Source organism: Hemitrygon akajei, chromosome 4 (assembly GCF_048418815.1).
Source record: "Hemitrygon akajei chromosome 4, sHemAka1.3, whole genome shotgun sequence".
NCBI classification, from domain to species: domain Eukaryota; kingdom Metazoa; phylum Chordata; class Chondrichthyes; order Myliobatiformes; family Dasyatidae; genus Hemitrygon; species Hemitrygon akajei.
This window is the reverse complement of record NC_133127.1, coordinates 102,085,996-102,109,144: the sequence shown is the minus strand read 5'-3', so window position 1 is coordinate 102,109,144 and position 23,149 is coordinate 102,085,996. Positions and strand designations below refer to the sequence as shown.

Here is a 23,149-nt window from a genome sequence, read left to right as displayed (position 1 = left end):
ACAGATGAGGAAGAATTTCTTTAGCCAGAGGGTAGTGAATATGTGGAATTCGTTGTCACAGAAAAGGGAATAGTCGTTTTACAGGAGACAGGCTGGGAAGAGGTATCGTCAAGATAGCAGTGGGAATTGGTAGGTACTTAAAAGATGTCAGTCAACAGTTTGCCTCCAAAGATGGAGACAGAGAGATCGAGAAGGGGGAGGTCTCAGAAATTAACCAATTGTATTTAAGGGAGGGGCGGAAGCTTGCAGCAAAGTTGATGAAAACGATGAGCTCAGCATGGGTGTCTTATGGCTTCTTTTTCATCAACTGTCAGTGACAAAAATCACTGCTTTTGAAACCAATCGAAAACAACTGACACAACTTAAAAACTGCTCTAAGCAGTGTAGTATCTAACAATCACACAAATGCACACATCTGGAGCTAGTTAGAAACCATTCCGCAACAATCTTCCGCTCCAATGAAGCAGCATCAAGTCCCAAATAAGGAAAGGGAGTCTTGGCTATTTTCTCGATTAGCTTTTGTTCTTTAAGAGCTGTCCCAAATAACTGGCTTTCCCATTTAACCAAAGGCTTAATTACCTGGAATCCACTGTATTTCTGTCAAATCAAGACCAAATAAGTTGATATAGCATTAAGGGTAGGATGGCCAGGTGGAGATCTATCTCTACCAAAGGAAGTGTAAGACAATCCTTCCCTCCGCTAATCTGTAGGTGACCTTGGAACAAGATGTAGCTAGCACCTGTTTAGCCCCCTCCCCCTTGATTAGGGTCATGTGAAGCCTCTGAAGACAAACTCTGAAGAGTAGTGATAATGGCTGGGGTCACCAACCTTGTAAGACGCTGCTCAGACCACTTCTTTAGAAAAATTTGCCAAGAACAATCATGGTTATTGAAAGAGCATGATTGCCCATATCACATGACATGGCACATAACAAATGAATGAACGAAGCATTAAGACTAGCAGATAGAATTAGATTCTATTTTTCTCCGTTTAATGTGTGGCTTGGTTGTGGGAAATGCCAGCAGTTAGACAACACAAACTGAAATTTTAAAAAAAGTCAAAATGATGACAGGTAAAATTGACCAATTCTGATACAGACTAGCATAAAGAATGACCTCCAACTGAAAAAGTTAATGAATTCAGAAGGCTTCAACATTTTCAGCTGGAAGATGAGGTTCTGTTCCTCAAATTTGCATTACATCCCATTGTAACAGTGCAGGAGGGCGCAGACAGAAAGGACAGATCAAGTGTGCGATGGTGAATTAAGTGGCAGGCAACCGGAAGCTCAGGAAAAGACTGGTGGTTTAGAAAGTAAGGACCAGAGGAGCTCATTCATGCCCTATCCAGGAAGAAAGGTGATGAGAACAGAGATACAATGCCATCTGATGGAAAATTATCTCAGCAAGGACCTGGACCCATTGTAATTTGCCTATTGCCACAATAGGTCTACAGCTGACGCAATGTCACTGGCTCTTCACACAGCCTTAGATCATCCATGTCAGAATAATGTTCATTGACTGTAGCTCAGACTTTAACACCATCATTCCCACAGTCCTGATTGATAAACTACAGAACCTGGGCCACTGTACCTCCCTCTGCAATGGGATCCTTTACTTCCTGACTGGAAGATCACAATCTCTGCAGATTGCTGATATCTCCTCTTCACTGACGATGAACACTGGTTCACTTCAGGGGTGTGACTTAGCCCGCTGCTCTACTCCTTCTATACCCATCACTGTGTGGCAAGGTTTAGCTCAAATGCCATCAATAAGTTTGCTGATGATACAACTATTGTTGGTAGAATCTCAGATGGAGATGAGAGGATGTACAGGAGCGAAATATGCCAGCTAGTTGAGTGGTGTTGCAGCAACAACTTTGCACTCAATGTCAGTAAGATGATTGTGGACTTCAGGAAGGGCAAGACAAGGGAACATGAATCAATCCTCACAAATGGATCAGAAGTGAAGAAAGTAAGCAATTTCAAGTTCCTGGATGTCTAGATCTTTGAGGACCTAAAGTGGTCCTAATATAGCGATGCAGCTATAAAGAAGGCAAGACAGCGGCTATATTTCATCAGGAGTTTGAAGAGAATTTGTTTGTCACCTAAAACACTCGAAAACTCTGGACACGTACTGTGGAGAGCATTCTGACAAGCTGCATCATTGTCAGTTATGGGGGTGGGGGGTTAAGAGGACTACTGTTCAGGACTGAAAGAAGCTACAGAAAGTTGTACACTTAGTCAGCTCCATCTTGGGTACTAGCTTCCATAGTATCCAAGACATCTTCAAGGAGCGATGCCTCAGAAAGGCAATGTCCATTATTAAGGACCCCCATCACCCAAGGACGTGCCCTCTTTTCATTGTTACTGTCAGAAAGGAGGTACAGAAGCCTGAAGGCACACAGTCAGTGATTCAGGAACATCCGATTCCTAAATGGACACTGAACCCATGAATACTACCTCACCTATTTTTAAATATCACTTCTGCTTTTGTACTATATTTAATCTATTATATATACACTTAATGCCTGTAATTGATTTACTTATTTATTTCTCTTTTTATATTTTCATATATTGCGTTGTACTGCTGCTGCTAAGTAAGCAAATTTCGCAACACATTGGTGATTATAAACCTGGTTCTGATTCTCACTAGAGTTTATATAAGTAGGTATAAGGCAACAATGCTTCATTAACCTCTTTAATCCACTAATGATAAATCCTAATGTATCTACAGATGTTAGGAAGATACCTGGAGGAAAGACTATAGCTTTAATTACAAAATACAAAACATTTATCAAACTTCACCATGAGCTTTTAGGCAGACTAGAAAAACCCCAAAACCCCAGCTTTCTCATTTATCTCTGTAGGGATAACATGGCATATGTACTATCTAAGGTAATTGGGAGGAGGCAGGAGGTGAGGACAAAGATATTAGGTCAAGAACCCTTCATCAGAATTTCCATATAATGCCGAGAACATTTCTGGCTGTTTCAGGTTTCAAGCATTTGCAGTTTTTGTTTCAATTATAAATTCCCCTTACAATCCCCTTAAGCAGTATTTTATAAAAGTTTTAAATTATTAACACTGTGAGATTACAGGAACTGAAATTCAAGATAAAATTTGAAATGGAATGATTACCTACCGCTCCGTTTTCATGAAGATTTACCAACAAGCTATCAGGAGTAGGTATGAAGATATCTGTGTGAAAATATGTATATAAAAATTACAGAATTTAGGTTGTAATTAATATTCAGGTAAAATCTTCCAGAAAACAAATGCTATAGACATGTTTCTTCTTGAGTTACAATCCATGTCTAAGTTTGTCATGTGAATTTCAGATTATGTTCAAAATAATGAAAGATTGAAATACACCTCTGTTAGCAGAGAATTGAGTAATGGATGTAAACTGATCAGATTACAAATGAATAGTTATCTGGTAATTTGAAGAAACACATGAATGTTACAGCAGACGGATGAGTAGACAATGTTATGATGGTGGAACTCTACAGTCTGAAATGCAAACAGGAAGTTTCATTCAAGGTCCAAGTTGGATTAAATCCTTGGAAAGGGGCAGAATGATGTCATTCAGACTATCTTTTTGAATTAAGATCTTAAAACAGAAGCAGAATGAGAACATTTGGCACATCGAGTGTGTTGCGCAATTCCATCATGGCTGATTTACCATCCATCTCACCCCCATTCTCCCGTCTTCTTCCCCTAACCTTTGACACCCTGACCAATTAAAAACATCAACCTCCACTTGACTTGACCTTCACAGCTGTCAGTGGCAATGAATTCCATAAATCCACCACATCATGGCAAAAAAAATCCTCATCTCTGTTCTAAAAGAACCTAGTTCTTTCCTGACACTATATGGAATATCCTCTCCATATCTACTCTAAATGGGCTTTCAATATTTAATCGGTTTCAATGAGATGCCCTCTCATTATTCTAAACTTCAACAAATATATGCCCAGAGGTCCTCATACATTAATCATGATATTCCCCAGATCATTCTCAATACACTTATAAAGACTCAGCATGACAGCCTTGCCTTTATATTCTAGTCTTCTCAAAATGAATGCTAACATTACATTTGTCTTCCTGAAGACCATCCAACCGGCAATTTAACCTCTGCAAGTCCCTTTGTACATGTTTTCTGAATTTTCTTGCCATTTAGAAAATAGTCTACACTTTTATTTTTTCTACTGAAATGCATGACCATACACTTCCTTGCACTATATTCCATCAACCACTTCTTTCCCCATTCTGTTAATCAGTCTAGGTCCTTCTGCAGACTCCTTGCTTCTTCACAATACCTGCCTCCCCTCCAATCTTTGTATAGTCTCTGAAGCAATCAATTCCGTCATCCTATCCATTATCACATAACATGAAAAGAAGTGGTCCCACAACCAACTGCTGTAGAAGACCACTGGTCAATGGCAGCCAACCAAAAAAGGATCCCTTTATTCCCAACCTTTGCCTCTGCCAACCAACTATCTTCTATCCATGCCAATAGCTTTCCTGTAATACCACGGACCCTTACCTTATTCGGCAGCCTCATGCACGGTACCTTGTCAAGGCCCTTCTAGTAAACAATATCCATTGACTCTCATTTGTCTATCCTGCTTCTTATTTCCTCAAAGAATTTCAGCAGATTTGTCAGGCAAGATTTCCCCCTAAGGAAACACGCTGATTTTGGCCTATTTTATCATGTCGCTGCAGGTATCCTGAAACCTCATCCTTAAAAAGTGGACATCAACACCTTCCCAAACACTGAAATCAGGCCAACTGGCTGATAATTTCTTGTTTATTGCCTTTGCCTTCTTAAAGAGTGGAGAGGCATTTGCAATTTTTTAGTCCTTCAGAACCATTCCAGAATCTAGTGATTCTTGAAAGATCATTACTAAAACCTCTACAATCACTTCACCTATCTCCTTCAGAACCCTGGGATGTAGTCCATCTGGCCCAGGTGACTTGTCTACCTTCAGTCCTTTCAGATTCTCAAACACCATCTCCTTAGTATTAGCAACTACACTCACCGCTGCCCCAACACTCTTGAATTTCTGGCATACTACTAGTGTATTGCACTGAACACTGATACAAAATTTTAACTACGTTCATCCGTCCATTCTCTGTCTCAAGTATCATTTTCCAGTGGTCTGATATCCACTCATGCTTCTCCTTTACTCATTATCTATCTGAAAATCCTTTTGGTTTCCTCTTTTGTATTATTGGCTAGCTTACATTCACATTTTATCTCTATTCTCCTTATTGCTTTTTTAGTTGCATTCTATTGGTTTTTAAAAGCTTCCCTATCTAACTTCTCACTCACTTTTGAGTCATAGAACACTATGGCCAAAAACTGGCCAGTTGGCCCATCTAGACCATGCCAAACTATTAAACTGTCTTGTCCCATCGACCTGCACCCAGACCAAAGCCCTCCAAACCCTTCCCATCCAAATCTCTCATAAATGTTGAAATCAAAACTGTATCCACCACTTACGCTGGCAACTCATTCCACACTCTCACCACCCTCTGAGTGAAGGTGATCCCCCTTGTATTCCTCTTAAACATTTCACCTTTCACCTTTAACCAATAACCTCTCATTCTCATCTCACCCAACCTCAGTGGAAAAGGTCTGTTTGCGTTTGCGCAACCTGTATCCCTCATAATTTTATATACCTGTATCAAATCTCCCCTCATTCTCCTATTCTCTAGGGAAAAAAATGCCTAACCTCAACAACCTTCCCCTTTAACTCAGGTCATCAAGTCCTGGCAAGAGCTTTGTAAGTTTTCTTTATATTCTTTCAGCCTTATTTACATTTTTCCTGCAGGTGGTTGACCAAAACTGCACACAATACTCCAAATTAAGCCTTGTATAACTTCAGCATAACAGCCCAACTCCTGTACTCAAAACTGATTTATGAAGGCAAATGTGCCAAAAGCTTTCTTTATGACCCTATCCAGCTGTGATGCCACTTTCAAGGAATTATGGGTCCATATTCCCAGATCTCTCTGTTCTCTTGCACTCCTCAGTGCTCTATCACTCACTGTGTAAGTCCTACCTTGGTTTAACCATATAACAATTACAGCACGGCAACAGGCCATCTCTGCCCTTCTAGTCCATGCCGAACACTTACTCTCACCTAGTCCCACCTACCTGCACTCAGCCCATAACCCTCCATTCCTTTCCTGTCCATATACCTATCCAATTTTTAAAAATGATTTGCTTTCCAAATGTGCAGCATCTTACACTTGTCTGAATTAAATTCCATCTGCCATTTTCAGCCCACTTTTCCACCTGGTCCAGATCCCACTGCAAGCTTTAATAGCCTTTCTTGCTATCCAATATGCCCCTAATATTGGTGGCATCCACAAATTTGCTGAGGAGATTTATGACATCATCATCAAGATCATTGATATAGATGACAAACAACAATGGACCCAGCCCTGAGCCACACCACTAGTCACAAGCCTTCAGTCAGAGAGGTAACCATCTACTACCACCCTCTGGCTTCTCCCACGAAGCCAATGTCTAATCCAATTTACTACCTCATCTTGAATGTCAAGTGGCTAAACCTTCTCGACCAATCTCTCATGCGAGACTGTCAACAGACTTGCTAAAGTCCACGGAGACAACATCCACTGCCTTGCCTTCATCAAATTTCCTGGTAACTCCCTCAAAAAACTCAAAACAATTGGTTAGACATGACCTAAATGCAAAGCCATGTTAAGTATCCCTAATTAATAGGCTATATCCCTGCCTACCCAATTACTTGATATGTTCCATACTTCAGAATACCTTCCAACATCTTACCCACTACTGATAACAGGCTCACCAGCCAATAATTTTCCAGCTTATTCTTAGAGTCATTCTTAAACGACTGAACAAAATTAGCTATCCTCCAATCCTCTGGCACCTTACCCATGACGAAGGACTTTTTAAATATCTCAGCCAAGGACCCTCTAAAGAAACACCTTTTCAGGACATGGGGATTTATCCTTCTTAATTTCCCTCAAGACAGCAAACACCTCCTCCTCAGTAACCTGAATATAGTCCACGACCCCATTGCTGCTTTGCCTCACTCCTACAGGCTCTGTGTCCGTCTCCCGAGAAAGTACAGATGCAAACAAATCTGTTTAAGATCTCCCCTATCTCTTTTGGCTCCATGATTCGATGATCACTGTTCTTCCAGAGGACCAATTTTGTCCTTTGCTATCCTTTTACTCTTACTATATCTGTAGAAACCTTGCTAGATTAGCCTCATGCCCTTTAGCCCTCCTGATTCCCTTCTTAAGTATTTTCTTGCCTTTCTTATACTCAAGTATCTCATTTGTTCCTTCCTGCCCTATACGTTATTCATCTCCTCCTTGTTCTTAACCAGAGCCTCAATATCTCTTGAAAACTAAGGTTCCCTAAACATGATGTCCTTACCTTTTATTCTGACAGCAGCATACATACTCTGTACTCTCAAAATTTCACTTTTGAAGGCCTCACACTTGCCAAGTACACCTTTGCCAGAGAACAACATGTCCCAATTAACACTTGCCCGACCTTTTCTGATACCATCACAATTGGCTTTTCTCCAATTTAGAATCTCAGCCTCAGAACCAAACCTATCCTTCTCCATAATTATCCTGAAACTTATGGTATTATGACCACTAGATACAAAGCGTTCCCTTACACAAACTTCTGTCACCTGCTCTGCCTCATTCACTAATAGGAGATATAAAATTGCACTCTCTATTTGGGGCCTCTATGTATTAATTAAGGAAACTTTCCTAAACACATTTGACAACCCTATCCCATCTAGCCATTTTACAGTATGGGAATCCCAGTCAATATGTGGTAAGTTAAAATCACCTACTATCACAACCAAGAGAAAAACTGCAGATGCTGGAAATCCAAACAACACACACAAAGTGCTGGAGGGACTCAATAGGCCAGGCAGCATCTATGGAAAACAGTGAACAGTCGATATTTTGGCCTGAGATCCATCATCAAAACTCGAGAAAAAATATGGGAAGTCGAGTAAAAAGGAGGGTGGAGGGGAGGAAGAAGTTCAAAGTAGTAGGTGATAGGTGAAAATGGTAGGGGGAGGGGGAGGGGTGAAGTAAAGAGCTGGGATGTTGATTGGTGAAAGTGGTAAAGGGCTGGAGAAGGGGGAAACTGATAGCAGAGGGCAGAAAGCTGTGGAAGAAAGGCGGGGGAAGAGACAAGCACCAGAGAAAGTGAAAGGAAGATGAGAGGGGGAAATGGGAATGGGGAATGGTGAGCTGGGGGAGGGGGGTAATTACCGGAAGTTTGAGAAATCGAAGTTCTCTAGCACTTTGTGTGTTACTATCTTGTTTTTCTTGCAATAGACTGCGTCTTTCAACACATTTGCTCCTCATAATCCTTCTCTGTTGGGTGGTCTCTAATATGGCTACATTATATTCCTTCTCTTTTACTTTTATGCTGTTTTTGATTTCCCTTGTTAGCCATGGTTGCCTCATCCTCCCATTAGAAGATTTCTCTTTGGGATGTATTTATCATTCACCTTCCAAATTGTTCCCCGAAACTCCAGCCATTGCTGCTCTGCCATTATCCCTGCTGGTGTCCCCTACTAATCAACTTTGGCCAGTTCTTCTCTCATACTTCTAGAATTCTCATTACCCTACTGTAATACTGACACATCTGATTTTAGCTTCTCCCTCTTAAACTGCTAAGTGAGTTCTTTCATATTATGTTCACTGCCTCTTAAGGGTTCCTTTACCTGAAACTCACTAATCAAATCTAGTTCATTACACAACACTCAATCCAAAATTGCCTTTTTCCTGATGAGCACAACCACAATCTACATTAAGAGCCAGCTCACAGGCATTCTACAAATTCCTTCTCTAGGGATCTAGCACCAACTTGATTTTCCAAAACTACTTGCATACTGAAATCCCCAACGACTATTGTATTATTGCCTCTTCTGTCTTCCATTGTAATCTGTATCCCACATCCTGGTTACTGTTCAGAGGCCTGTACATAACTGCCATCACTATCTTCTTACTCTTGCAGTTTCTTGACTCTACCCTCAAGGATTCTACTTCTGATCCTTTGTCACCTCCTTCGAAGAATTTGATTTCATTTTTATCAACAGTGCCATCCCACCCCCTCTACCGACCCATCTGTCTTTTTGATACAAGGTGTATCCTTAGATGTTAAGCTCCCAACAATAACCTTTCAGCCACGTCTCAAGTGATGCCCACAATGTCATATCTGCCAGTCTCTAACTGTGCTACAAGATTTATCTACTCCATATACTGCATGCATTCAAATATAACACCTTCATCACTCTTTTCAGTTTTCTCGTGTTACCAGAAGTTAAACTCCCACCCCTTTCTAAACTACACAATGGATCTACTTATATACCAAGGATCTACTTAAATACCAACTGCACCGTCTTCTCCCCATTACTCAATTTTCAACCCCACTGCCCTGCCTTTTCACCATAATCCTTAACCCCCTCATTAATCAACCACCTATCAATTTCAACCTTGAATACATCCAATAAACTGGCTTCCACAGCCCTCTGTGGCAGTAAATTCTATCAATTCATCACCATCTGTCTGAAGAAATTCCTCATCTCAGTTTTAAAGGTATATCCCTTCATTCTGAAGCTGTGCCTCATGTTCTTAAATTACCAGAGAAAAAAGTGATGTAGGGAGGTGGTGTTTGTGGTGGAAAGTATAGGTGTGGTTTCAAAAAGAACGGCATGAGAGCCACAAGAATTTTGATGAAAACTCTTATTTAAGGCAAGTGATAAATACTTAGAGGGAACTGTTCCTAGTTCTCATTTAACAATAGTACATTAAAAAGACAAAAGAGAAGAGAATATGATGGCAGAATATAGTACTAATGGTAAGACTCTTGGCAGTGTGGAAGATCAGAGGGATCATGGGGTCCAAGTCCATAGGACACTCAAAGCAGCTGCGCAGGTTGACTTTGTGGTTAAGAAGGCGTATGGTGTATTGGCATTCATTGATTGTGGAATTGAATTTAGGAGCCGAGAGGTAATGTTGTAGCTATGTAGGACCCTGGTCAGACCCCACTTGAAGTATGTGCACAGTTCTGGTCACCTCACTACAGGAAGAATGTGGAAGCCATAGAAAGGGTGCAGGGGAGATTTACAAGGATGTTGCCTGGATTGGGGAACATGCCTTATGAAAACAGGTTGAGTGAACTCTGCCTTTTCTCTTTGGAGCGACAGAGGATGAGAGGTGACCTGACAGAGGTGTATAAGATGATGAGAGGCATTGTGTGGATAGTCAGAGGCTTTTTCCCAGGGCTGAAATGGATGCCACAAGAGGACATGGGTTTTAAGGTGCTGGGAGTAGGTACAGAGGAGATGTCAGGAGTAAGTTGTTTTTTTTTAAAAACGCAGAGAGTGCTGAGTGCATGGAATGGGCTGCTGGCAACGGTGGTGGAGGCGGATACGATAGGGTTTTTTTTAAAGAGACTTTTGGACAGGTACATGGAGCTTAGAAAAATAGAGGGCTATGGATAAGCCTAGTAATTTCAAAGGTAGGGACATGTTTGGCACAACTTTGTGGGCTGAAGGGCCTGTATTGTGCTGTAGGTTTTCTATGTTTCTAAATATACAGTATCAGTAACCCTTGAAGTGACAGGTTAAGTGGATAAAGGCATTTTAAAAATATAAATGTTCTGTTGAATTAATAATTGTATCTATTACTGTTGTAGTTAGAACACTACAGGTTTATCTTCATTTACTACAAACCGACATACACAAGCATTCCCCAGGCATAGCAAATTTGAAAAAGTACTGAGAAAGCTAAGACTCTCAGATTTACACAGATTTCCTTCAGTTTCCCAGTTGACAATGATGAGAAAGAATAGAAAGTGAGACACCGGATCAGTATTACATTTCTATAGAGACTGTACAGATCAGCGTCACAGCTTCCAAGACTTTTGCAACTGTTTAGTCACTTACAGCAATGGTGACTGGACCACAACAATTAACTTTCACCAATAAAATGTTAAAAGTTATTATCCCTTGTATTTCTTGAATATTTCATAAACTCCATTCCTTTTTTAACCAGGGAAAGCAAGAGTACTGTTGTGTTTTCAGGGGGTCAGACACATCATTCTCAAAGATGTACAATGTACTAAGGTTGGACAGATTACTTTGACTAATTTACCATGCTGGCAAAAAATTGCTGTTTGAGGAAATGCAGTTGGTACTCATAATAAAGAAGAGATTTTAGTTTTGGTAGAATTTTCTTTGTTAACTTCTCCAAAATAGTTGATATTATTCTACAAAATGAAACTAAAACTTGTATTTATGTAGGAAAAATGCTTTAAATTAAAATCCTATAATTAAATCAATAAAAATGATTTTAACATCCTATTCTTATAAACATCTAACTACCAAATAACAAAAAAAACCACAAAAGTTAAAATGTAAGGTATTTTCACATTGTACCTTCAATTTCGGACACAATCAACATTTGAGGCTGTGCCAACCCTTCCTGCAAGTTGAAGAAGTGAACAGTGCTGTCAAATGTAATAAATCCTATTCTGGTTCTTGAGTCTCCAGGTAACCTAAGATATATTTATGAATATTTATATACACACACAAAGTTAGTGATGATCTAAAAAGTATAAATTTCTGTAATGATAGTAAATAACAAACAAGTAAAATAAAAAATATTGAATTATAGTATGAAATCTCCATTGGGGCATGCAATTAAGAAGTCTTAAGATCATTTTAAATCAGACTATAATATATTCCATGAAGCTTTAGATTGTGATTATATCTATATTATAGTTAAAGCACTTCAAACATAATTAAAAAACACACATTGACATCACATAATTTAATATCTCATAATGATTTCAAATTCTCTAGAAAAAATATTAAATATCCAAAGCCTTAAATAATATACTCTTAAATGCAGGCAATTTTTTTTTAATGGACACTTACTTGTCAAAGTTTTCTAACAATGACTGACAACAAATGTTCAGATATCCTGATTCCACAGCATTATGGGAAACATCAAAGACAAAGAGATAGACAGCAGGTTGAGGAGGTCGCAGCTGCAAAGGAAATATTTTGGCTATTTAAAGGGGTGTTGAAAACAGTTATAGGACCATAACATAGAGGAGCAGAATTAGGCCATGACACCCATTGGATCTACTCAGTCAATCCATCATGGTTTATCCAGAATCCCACTGAACCCCATACACCTGCCTTCTCGCAATAATCTTTGATGCCCTGACCAATCAAGAAACTTAATTTTCACTTTAAATATACCCACGGTCTTGGCTATCACAGCTGTCTGTGGCAGAGTATTCCGCAGATTCACTACTTTCCGGCTAAAAAAAAAATCCTCCTTACCTCTGTTCTAAAGGGTCTCAATTATGAAGCTGTGCCCTCTAGTTCTGGACACCCCCACCAGAGGAAACATCCATTGCACATTGACCTTATCTAGTCCTTTCAACATTCAGTAGGCTTCAATGAAATCCCCACATATGCTTCGAAATTCCAGTGAGTACAGGCCTAAAGCTGCAAAACACTCCTCATATGTTAACCCCTTCATTCCCATTATCATCCTCACAAACTTCCTCTGGACTCTCCAGCGACAACACATTCTTTCTGAGATATGGGGCCCAAAACTGTTGACAATACAAGCTGACTAGTGTTTATTAAAGCCTCAGCATTATCTTCTTGTGTTTATACTCTATTCCACTAAAAGTGAATGCCAATAATTATTTGCCTTCTTTATCACAGACTCAACCTGCAAATTAACCTTCTGGGAGTCTTGCACGAGGACTCCCAAGTCCCTTTGCACCTCTGAAATTTGAATTTTCTCCCCATTTAGATAAGTCCTTCTGCAATTGTATTAACTCCTTAGCACTAACTATCCCTCCACCCATCTTTGCATCATCTGCAAACTTCGCCACAAAGCCATCAATTCCATTATCTAAATACTGAGAATGTGAAAAGTAGCAGTCACAATACCGACCCCTGAGGAACACACAAGTCACTGGCAGCCAACTCTTATCTAAAAGGCTCTTATCTAATGCCTTATGAAAATCCAAGTAAATAACATCCACTACCTCTTCTTTGCCCACCCTGCTTGTTAATTCCTCGAAGAATTCTAACAGATTTGTCAGGCAAGATTTCCCTTTACAGAAACCACACTGATTTTGAACTTACTTTATCATTAGTCTTCAAGTACCCCAAAACCTCATCCTTAATAATGGACTCCAACACTTTCACCACCATTGAGATTAGGCTAAGTGGTCTATAATTTCCTTTCCTTTGCCTCATTCCCTTTTTAAAGAATGGAGTGACATTTGCAATTTTCCAGGACCATCCCAGAATCGAGTAATTTTTGAAAGATCATGACCAATGCATCCGTTATCTCGTCTGCAAACTCTCTCAGGACTCTGGGATCTAGTCCATCTGGTCTAGGTGACTTATCCACCTTAAGGCCTTTCAGTTTGCCTGGTACTTTTTCCTTTGGCACTCACTCCTGCTCCTGACACTTGCAGACCTCTGGCACACTGCTAGTTTCTTCCATAGTGAAGACTGATGCAAAGTACCCACTGAGGTCATCGGCGATTTCTTTGTCCCCCATTACTACCTCACCAACATCATTTTCCAGTTCAACTCTGGAGCTCCAACTCTTACCTCCATTTTACTCTTTATATAACAGAAAAAACTTCCATCTTCAGAATACAGCTTTATACATTTTGTTTTTCAATCATACCAGTCAATTTGCAATCTTTCAATTAGATTCCAACACTGTACTCTACACAAGCAACAAATATTTACCAATATACAAACATGGAATAACTCAAATATCTAGAATGTTTATGCAGAATACAACATTTTACCATATAATCTGAAGAAGCAATAAATTCCACAGTTGCAGTTTGAACCTCTGGTCGTTTATGTGGTTCACCATATGAGTGGGTCAAAGGGTTATACATAAATTCTTCAGGTACTGCAATTTAATGTGAAAAGTTTTATTTGTAAAAGTAGAATAATATTCTAATTTATGCAAGTAGTTTCAATTCATACTAATGATCTCCTTAGCAAAAGGTGCAACAGGGAAAATTAAATCTGGAAATCATGTCAAAACAATCCTGAAGAGCAGCAGTCATTACACATTCTAAAGCAAAACCAAGGACCTACTGCAGGGATGTAATAAATGCATAATTTAACACAACAAGCTCTGAAAAGATTAAGGCAAAAAAATGTGGAAATTGCTTTCCCCATCCCTTTCATATAATAGTATGTGTTACGTACCCCGTAACTGGGTCACTTACCAGCAAAGATAGAGAGGTCCGTTGCAGTCTGATGGTACTATTTTTAACAGTATTTATTGATAAAAATACACAAAAATAATATCAATGCAAACACACAGATAATATATGTCGTCCATACTAAATCTAAAAGCGCGGGTATAATAATAATCAGTAAGAAATAGCTCTATCGTTGTTTAGGGGATAATGTATTGTCCAATGGAAATATAAAAGTCACTTTAGTTCAGTCAAGCTGTAGGCTGCAGCCTTTTTGGTTGGAGAGAAAGACGGAGGTTTAACTTGCCCATTCCTTTTATGATGTCAATCCTTCGAGAGTCGTTGGGAGTTGATTTCCCCGTTGTTAGCTAAAAACCGTTCTCCCGTAGTAAAGTCCCACCGATTCCGGGGCAAATGGAAACGGACACACGTGGCCTTCCCACCGGTTTTTGCTATTACGGGATCGCTAGCGTTTCTTCTGGTGCATCTGAGGGGCTGTTCCCACAGACCCTCTTTTTATCCTGACTCACAGGGTCTCAGATGTCAATCAGGTTGGGATGATGCAATCCCTCCACCAACCAGCCCACTTTGCCTGAGGGCTTCCACGAAGTACAGTATTTTAATACACAATCCCATCTCCAAGAGACAATGGCCATTTCCCGTAGCTTTATATCGCCGGGGGGGGGGGGCGTCAAGACATTCCAAATGTCTCTCTCTCATTTCCTGGGTCTCCTGACCCAAATCAATAGCGATCCTGCGATTCTCAAAAAGGAGGGGGCTGCAGGCGTAACACCCCCTTTCTTCAACGCGTTTTTACCATCGGTAAAAACAGAGTAATACAGAGTCTCACAGGATTTCAGAATCTAACACAATACAAAAGCTTTTCTTTTCACTACAGAGTAATACAGTTATACATTTAATTCAGTATCTAGATGGTTACCGATTACAATTGTCACTTCCTTTAATATCTTAACATCTTGTACCCTACTAAAGTCTTGTAGCATCAGACTCCAATTGAATAACCACCTATTTGTAGGTCTTATTTTTCTTTAGCCAACAAAACTAAAGAGTTGTGATCTTAGCTTACGGGTATACTACAACAGTTCATGCAAATACTAATCTTTATGTTGCTTTCAAACTTAACAGGCAGGCTTCCATGGGGGTTGTCTTTTATTATTCACAGGCTTTGTCGAAATCCCTTAAAACCGGTTTCTGCTATTTAAAAATAGCGTCCCCATTAACCTCACCTCTTTTCTGGTTAGTTCCCACGTTGGGAGCTTGGGTACCCTGGCAAACTAGGCTTTCGCCCGTTTCTTCCATAGGAGTTATTTTATCAACAATGTGTTCCAAACTTAGCCCATTTCCCGAATTTCCACCCAATTCCTTAATTTTACTCAAGTTGCTAGTTTTCTCTTCAGGACCCCTAAGGCTATTGGGTCTCGATACCAGCGATCCCTCTTTGTTCAAACAGCATTTCGAATTCTGAGGTTTCACACCACACTCTGGAATAACAATAGCGTGTGGGGCCCCTTTACCGTCCAACTCAATCTGTAATGGATCCACAGATGCCGCGGTACCAAGCCTTTGTCCCTGTAGCCTGGTGGCTGCTTCTAATATCAATTCAGACTTTAAATTTTCTTCATTCAATTTGGGAACTACATATTTCCCTTTTCCTTCAATAATAATATTCATCTCCCCACTAACATTTAACACACCTTCGAGCACAAACACCTGGGAACTCTCACTTCCCACTATTACCAAGGTTAACCCTTTCTTCACTGAACCAAGTCTATCTGACCCACAAGGACTGCATTCCTTTTCAACTGAATCAAATACCTCAGACTTTTTCTGAGCTCCATTACTAGGTTCAGTACCACGTGCATCCACATCTTGGACACACTCAAACGGGATATTTGCCTCTTCCAGGCTTTCAATACCCGTACCCGGTCCAAATCCTAAATTCCCCTGATTCTCCCAGCTACTCTCTGGGCAACTCCCTTCTGGAGTAAACTCAACCCCGCGGGCTGAAACAACCTCATCTGCCAACCCAGCAGACTTCTTCAAGGTAAGGGCACCCTTTTCATCTAGGACTGCCCTCATTTCATTATCGGGAACACCTTTAGAATTTTTAACTTCTTCAAACAGTTCTGCCAAACCAGACAGATCATCCATGTCCAACTCTGGACCTTTTAACAGCTCTATCTGTTTCTCATCTTTATCTCCTGCCTCTAGAACTTTTCTCCTCGCTAAGGGCAGGTCTACCTCCTCTCCCTTACTCTCTTTCACTTTACTTCTCTTCGTTGTACCACCCTCTAAACCCTCCTGGTACAGGGTCAGTAAAAACGTCTCGACCAAATCGATACTGGCCGGATTTAAACTGGTCTCTTTCTTAGTTGCCTTTCTCGACATGCTGCGAGTGACCGCGCATGCGGGAAAGATCTTGGAATCTAGGGGCAGAGCCTCAACACTCACAGGCTGGCTTGTCAGCGTCATTGCTGACCAAACCTTACCACCGGTTAAATCATTACCCAGAAGGACGTCCGCGTCAGTTCTCGGGAATTCTGATCGCACCCCCATTTCAACTGGTCCAGAGACTAGCTCACAATTCATAATGACCATATGCAAGGGCACCATTTCCGTCCCTTTGCCTATTCCTTTCACAGCTACCATTCCCATCTTGCGACCAAAATCTAGTACCTTACTGCTGATCAATGATAATTCAGCCCCCGTGTCTCTCCAGATCCGTACTGGAACTGGGGTGTCTCCCTCCCTCACAGACACAGTGCCGTTTGACATACAAGTCTCAGACCCTTCTCGTACTCTGTCTACCCGGGGCTCTCTTGTCGATTTACTGATTACCACGGCACATCCGATAGGGACTGCTGCTTTCCCTTTTCCTGTCTCTTTCCTTGGAGCAAAGCACCTAGATGCAATATGCCCCCCTTTCCACAATTAAAACAGGTCAAGCCCGGAAATCTCTGGCCGTCTTGCCTTTCCCCCTCAATCTTACCACTAGCTCCCGGCGGGACCTCTGCCTCAGCCGGCGGGCTTTCTCAATCGTTCCCACGGTCTCTCTGGGAACTTTTATTCGAGGAAAACTTTGTCTTGTGGGTTAGGGCATATTCATCTGCGAACCTAGCAAATTCTGAGATGGACTTATTCGGCTTCTCATTCAAATACATCCGGATATCCTCCGAAACACAACCTTTAAATTCCTCAATCAGAATTAACTCCCTGAGACACCAATAATCCTCTTCCACTATCTCTGCTGTGCATCAACAGTCCAAGAGCACACCCTTCTCATAGGCAAACTCGGTATACGTCTGATTCCACCCTTTTTTAAAATTTCTGAACTTTTGTCTATACGCTTCAGGTACTAACTCATAACTCAGGAGAATAGCCGCCTTTACTTTGTCATAACTCTCCTCCTCTTCCTCCTCCATGGACAACGTCATATATGCCCGCTGTGCCTTCCCTTTTAACACACTTTGTAACAACGCCACTCACTGATCTCTGGGCCACTTCTGATTCACTGCCACCTTTTCAAAAAGCAAGAAATAACTATCAACATCCGTCTCCTCAAACGGAGGTACTAACCTCAACTCCCGACTAACATTAAACCACTCCTCTCGGTCTGACCCCTGAACTCGTTGCTCTTGCCTTAACTTCTCCATCTCCAAGTCATGTTTCCTCTGTTTCTCTGCCTCCCTTTCCTCCTCGGCCCTTTCCCTCTCTTTCTCTTTCTTTCTCCTTCTCAGCTGCTTCCAGCTGTTTTAACTGAATTTCGTGCTCTCTTTGTTTCTCAGCTCTTTCCTGCTCCCGTTTCCCCTCTAACTCCTTTAGCTGGAGCGCATGCTCCCTTTCTCTCTCAGCCCTTTCTTTCTCCTTCTCAGCTCTTTCCCTCTCCTTCTCTCTCTCTCTCTTGGCTCTTTCTTTTTTCTTCTCTCTCTCTCTCTCTCTCTCTCTCAGCTCTTTCTTTCTCCTTCTCAGCTGCTTCCAGCTGCTTTAACTTAATTGCATGTTCCAACCTTAATTTCTCCAACTCTAACTGAGCCGTCCCACTAGCTGGTACCTTTTCAGGGATATTTTCCAATACCTCAGCTGCAAACACATTCTTCCCAATATAATACTGAGTTATTGCCCTTCGCACCTCCCGCTTTTTCATTGACAACCTCACCTCTGCGAGGTTTAACCCCTTCACCAAATTTATCAAGTCTGATTTGGTAGCCGCCTCTAGCGCCTCCAGAGTCGGGTTTTCTAGAAATTCACCCACGTCCATCTTTGCTGGTTTCTCGTCTGGCTACCCACGTAACCAGATCCAAGATTGGACTTACAAGCCTGATTCAGTGGCCTCCCAATTTGGTGTCAAATCCCAAGACGAGAACCCCAATTGTTACGTACCCCGTAACTGGGTCACTTACCAGCAAAGATAGAGAGGTCTGTTGAAGTCTGATGGTACTATTTTTAAACAGTATTTATTGATAAAAATACACAAAAATAATATCAATGCAAACACACAGATAATATACGTCGTCCATACTAAATCTAAAAGCGCGGGTATAATAATAATCAATAAGAAATAGCTCTATCGTTGTCTAGGGGATAATGTATTGTCCGATGGAAATATAAAAGTCACTTTAGTTCAGTCAAGCTGTAGGCTGCAGCCTTTTTGGTTGGAGAGAAAGACGGAGGTTTAACTTGCCCATTCCTTTTATGATGTCAATCCTTCAAGAGTCGTTGGGAGTTGATTTCCCCGTTGTTAGCTAAAAACCGTTCTCCCATAGTAAAGGCCCACCGATTCCGGGGCAAATGGAAACGGACACACGTGGCCTTCCCACCAGTTTTTGCTATTACGGGATCGCTAGCGTTTCTTCTGGTGCATCTGAGGGGCTGTTCCCACAGACCCTCTTTTATCCTGACTCACAGGGTCTCAGATGTCAATCAGGTTGGGATGATGCAATCCCTCTACCAACCAGCCCACTTTGCCTGAGGGCTTCCACGAAGCACAGTATTTTAATACACAATCCTGTCTCCAAGAGACAATGGCCGTTTCCCGTAGCTTTATATCGCCGGGGGGGGGGGGGGGGGGGGTCAAGACATTCCAAATGTCTCTCTCTCATTTCCTGGGTCTCCTGACCCAAATCAATAGCGATCCTGCGATTCTCAAAAAGGAGGGGGCTGCAGGTGTAACATATGCAACAGCATCCAAATAACCTTCCATCCTGATTTCAGTCGCTCAATTTTACAGAAACATCTTTCTGTAAAATTATCACTCCTATAATGAATTATGGCATTTTTCACAAAGTAGCTATTTATCAAATCTTAATTTCCCCACTTATTTTGAAATAATATTTACCACAGTTCCAAAATATGATTTCTGCCTGTTTTCCTTCAGGACATTCATCACATTTCAAACTATAATTTTTTTAAGATTCTTTAAATATAACTTTGGACTTGACCCTGCCTTGTGCAGCTGGATCCTGGACTTCCTGTCAGATCACCAGCAGATGGCAAGAGTGGGCTCCCTCACATCCACCCCTCTGACTCTCAACACAAGAGCCCCTCAGGGTTAGGCACTAAGTCCCCTCCTTTACTCCCTGTATACCCATGATTGTGTCAGCACCCACAGCTCCAATCTGCTAATTAAATTCTCCAATGACACTACTTTGATTGGCCTTATCTCAAACAATAATGAGGTGGCCTACAGGGAAGAAGTCATCTTGACACAATGGTGTCAAGAAAACAACCTCTCCCTCAATGTCACAAAAACAAAGGAGTTGGTTGTGGATTACAGGAGGAATGGAGACAGGCTAAATCCTATTGACATCAATGGATCTGGAGTTGAAAGGGCAAACAGATTTAAGTTCCTTAGCATCCACATCACTGAGGACCTCACGTGGTCTGTACACACCAGCTGTGTGGGCCCTCTTTCACCTCAGACGGTTGAGGAAATTTGGTATGGGCCCCCAAATCCTAAGAACTTTCTACAGGGACACAATTGAGAGCATCCTGACTGGCTGCATCACTGCCTGGTATAGGAATTGTACCTCCCTTAATTGCAGGGTTCTGCAGAGAGTGGTGTGGACAGCCCAGCACATTGTGAATTTCCCTTGATTCAGGACGTTTACAAAGACAGGTGTGAAAAAAGGGCCCAAAGGGTCACTGGGGGCCTGAGTCACCCCAACCGCAATCTATTCCAACTGCTACCATCCGGGAAACAGTATCGCAGCATAAATGAAAGCCAGGACCAACAGGCTCCAGGACAGTTTCTTCCACCAGGCCATCAGACTGATTAACTCACGCTGATTTGAGTGTATTTCTACGTTACATTGACTGTTCTATTTATTATAAATTACTATGATTGCACATTTACACGGAGACATAACATGAAGATTTTTACTCCTTATGTATGTGAAAGATGTAAGAAATAAAGTCAATTCAATTCACAAGTTAAAATTTCTTGACTGAGTACCAATTGTTCAATTCTTCAAGGACCTGGTAATCTTTGATTCTTCACACTTGCACATTAGCAGGCCTTTCATCCTAATGCTCCATGCCAAAGCAAGATGCACCTCTAAGCCAGTCTCATTTTCCCACATTTGTCTCATATCCCTCTAAACTTCTCCTATCCACATACCTGTCCAAGTATCTTTTACAAGTTATTAACGTACCCGTTTCAACTATTTCCTTTTGCAGCACTACCTCCAGGTGAAAGCATTACCCCGCTGGTTCCCATTATAAACCTTTCTCCTCTCATTCTTACACCAAGGCACTCCGGTTCTTAAATCTCTAACCCGGAAAAAAGATTTTGTGCATTCAACCCTCTATCTTGCCTCTCAGGATATCATATGCCTCTAAGATCACTCCTCATTCTATCAAATACCAAACAAAAAAGTACCAGTTAGTTCAACCTCTCCCTCTAGTCCGAGCAACATCTGCATTCCTTCTAGCTAAATGACATCCTTACAAAGCTGCCAATGCTGAACACAATATTCCAAATGCAGCCTCAAAAAACGGGGGCCACCTGTACCCCAACTGATAAAGACCAGCATGCCAAAAGCCTTCTTCACCACCCTGTTTATCTGTGACACACCTTCAGTGAACTATGCACCTGTACTTTTAGATCCTTCTGTTGTGCAGCTCTCACCAAGGCTCTACAATTCACTGTGAATGTCCTACCTTGAATTGTCTTCCTAAACTGAAACACCTCAGTTACCCGAATTAAACTCAATTTACCAATCCTCAGTCTGCTTACTCAGCTGAACAAGATACTTCTGTAAATCCAGATAGCCATTTTCACTGTCTACTACACAACCTATTTTAGTGTCATCTGCAAACTTACTAACCGTCCCTCTTGAATTAAATTTTGTTCATTTTCATAAATAACTATTTCCCTCACCTACTGACCCTATCTAATGAGTTTAATGTTTGACATGTAGATTTATTCAGATTTTGTTATAATTTGATTGCAATCCAAATTAAGTGGTGCCAGTCTCTGAAGTAAAGCTATACCATGTTGTTTAGTTACATTTAAATTTTTTTTGATGCCTTTATCCCTAGCACAATGAACACATTGAAATCACCACACATTTCCTTTCAAAAATATACAACTTTGAGCAACTAAAATTCCTTCAGCAAGGCCAATTTCATGATGTATTTCAGTGATAATAAACCTAATAGATTTTAACATTCTGATTTTTCATATATTAAAATAATTCCAAAGTTCACTAATATCTGTTAACTTACCATCATTAACTCGATAACACAGATTACATTTCCATCTTCTTTGATCAAGGAAGGATACAAACGGGTTAATATATGTTCTGCAAGTTCGACATCTGACAATGGTGCTGGACGTAATCACAGGTAAATGCTGAATCATCAACAAAACCAATTATTATTATTACTGAGCAAAATTCCCAATTTTCTCAATACATGCAAGTTAATATCTAAAATATGATCAGAAAAGATGAAATTATACACACATCAAGCAAAGGCCTGCTGGACCATGGTTACTTTCTCCATCCAGATCTTACATAATGCTCCTGCTGCAGGTTGCCTGTGGTTCTAATAACCTTTACTTCAAAATAAACATTGAATATTAATTTTAAAAAGCAACTAGCTTCATTTGAATGCTCAAAATATTCAGAACAAGCAGCATCTGCGTAGTGAGTTAACACTTCAGGCCAGCGCCCAGAAAGTTCATTTTGGACTCAAGTCCAAACAGAACATTGAGTTTACCACACTTTTAGTCTTCCTTTTGAAATTGGTTTTTAGTTTCTAAAATTTCCTTAATAAGACTAACTGCCTAGTTAAACCCACCTGCAAAACAGTCATAATTTCTGCAGCTGCATCTTCAAAAATTGCAATTACTTGCAACAGTGGCTACTTACCCCTTTAGTGGCTTCTGAAGGATGAAAAGTAAAAAAACCTAAAAAGTTAACTCATTTTTCTTTGCTCAGCTGTTGGCTGGCTTGTAGAACATTTCCTGCAGCTCATATAAAGCCGACTGCTAATTGTATTGGACCCTCAACTCAGCATGATTAACTAAATGCCATGCCAAATAGCAAAAGAGAAGGCAAGCCACCATTTGACTTCCATAATACTGCACCATCTTGTGTAGACCTGCAAGCTGAAAAATTACATAACTAGTATCCAGTGCTTCTCTGTAGAACTGCTGATGATGATAACACTACCATCTAGCCAAACTTCAAGTTTGGTTCAAGTATATCATCTGACTGTACATATATACAGTCCAGTGGCACTGAGGCCAGCTCTGAGGTTCAACAGGGAAGGGTGAAGTCAGGCAGAGCGATAGTGAAAGGTGACTCGACAGTGAGGCATTG

General features: G+C 40.8%; 1 protein-coding gene across 5 annotated transcripts in view; it reads right to left on the bottom strand.

Annotated features, from left to right (window-relative positions):
* The window catches only part of LOC140726568 (protein transport protein Sec24B-like), a 182,927-nt gene that overhangs the window by 77,245 nt on the left and 82,533 nt on the right, over positions 1-23,149 (bottom strand). For all 5 annotated transcript variants that reach the window (XM_073043125.1, XM_073043124.1, XM_073043127.1 and 2 more), the window contains 5 exons: positions 22,050-22,176; positions 13,896-14,005; positions 11,977-12,089; positions 11,476-11,594; positions 3,141-3,196 (listed from right to left, as the gene is read on the bottom strand). In XM_073043125.1, coding sequence (XP_072899226.1) covers positions 3,141-3,196; positions 11,476-11,594; positions 11,977-12,089; positions 13,896-14,005; positions 22,050-22,176 — 525 coding nt within the window. The remainder of the gene's footprint in view (positions 1-3,140; positions 3,197-11,475; positions 11,595-11,976; positions 12,090-13,895; positions 14,006-22,049; positions 22,177-23,149) is intronic.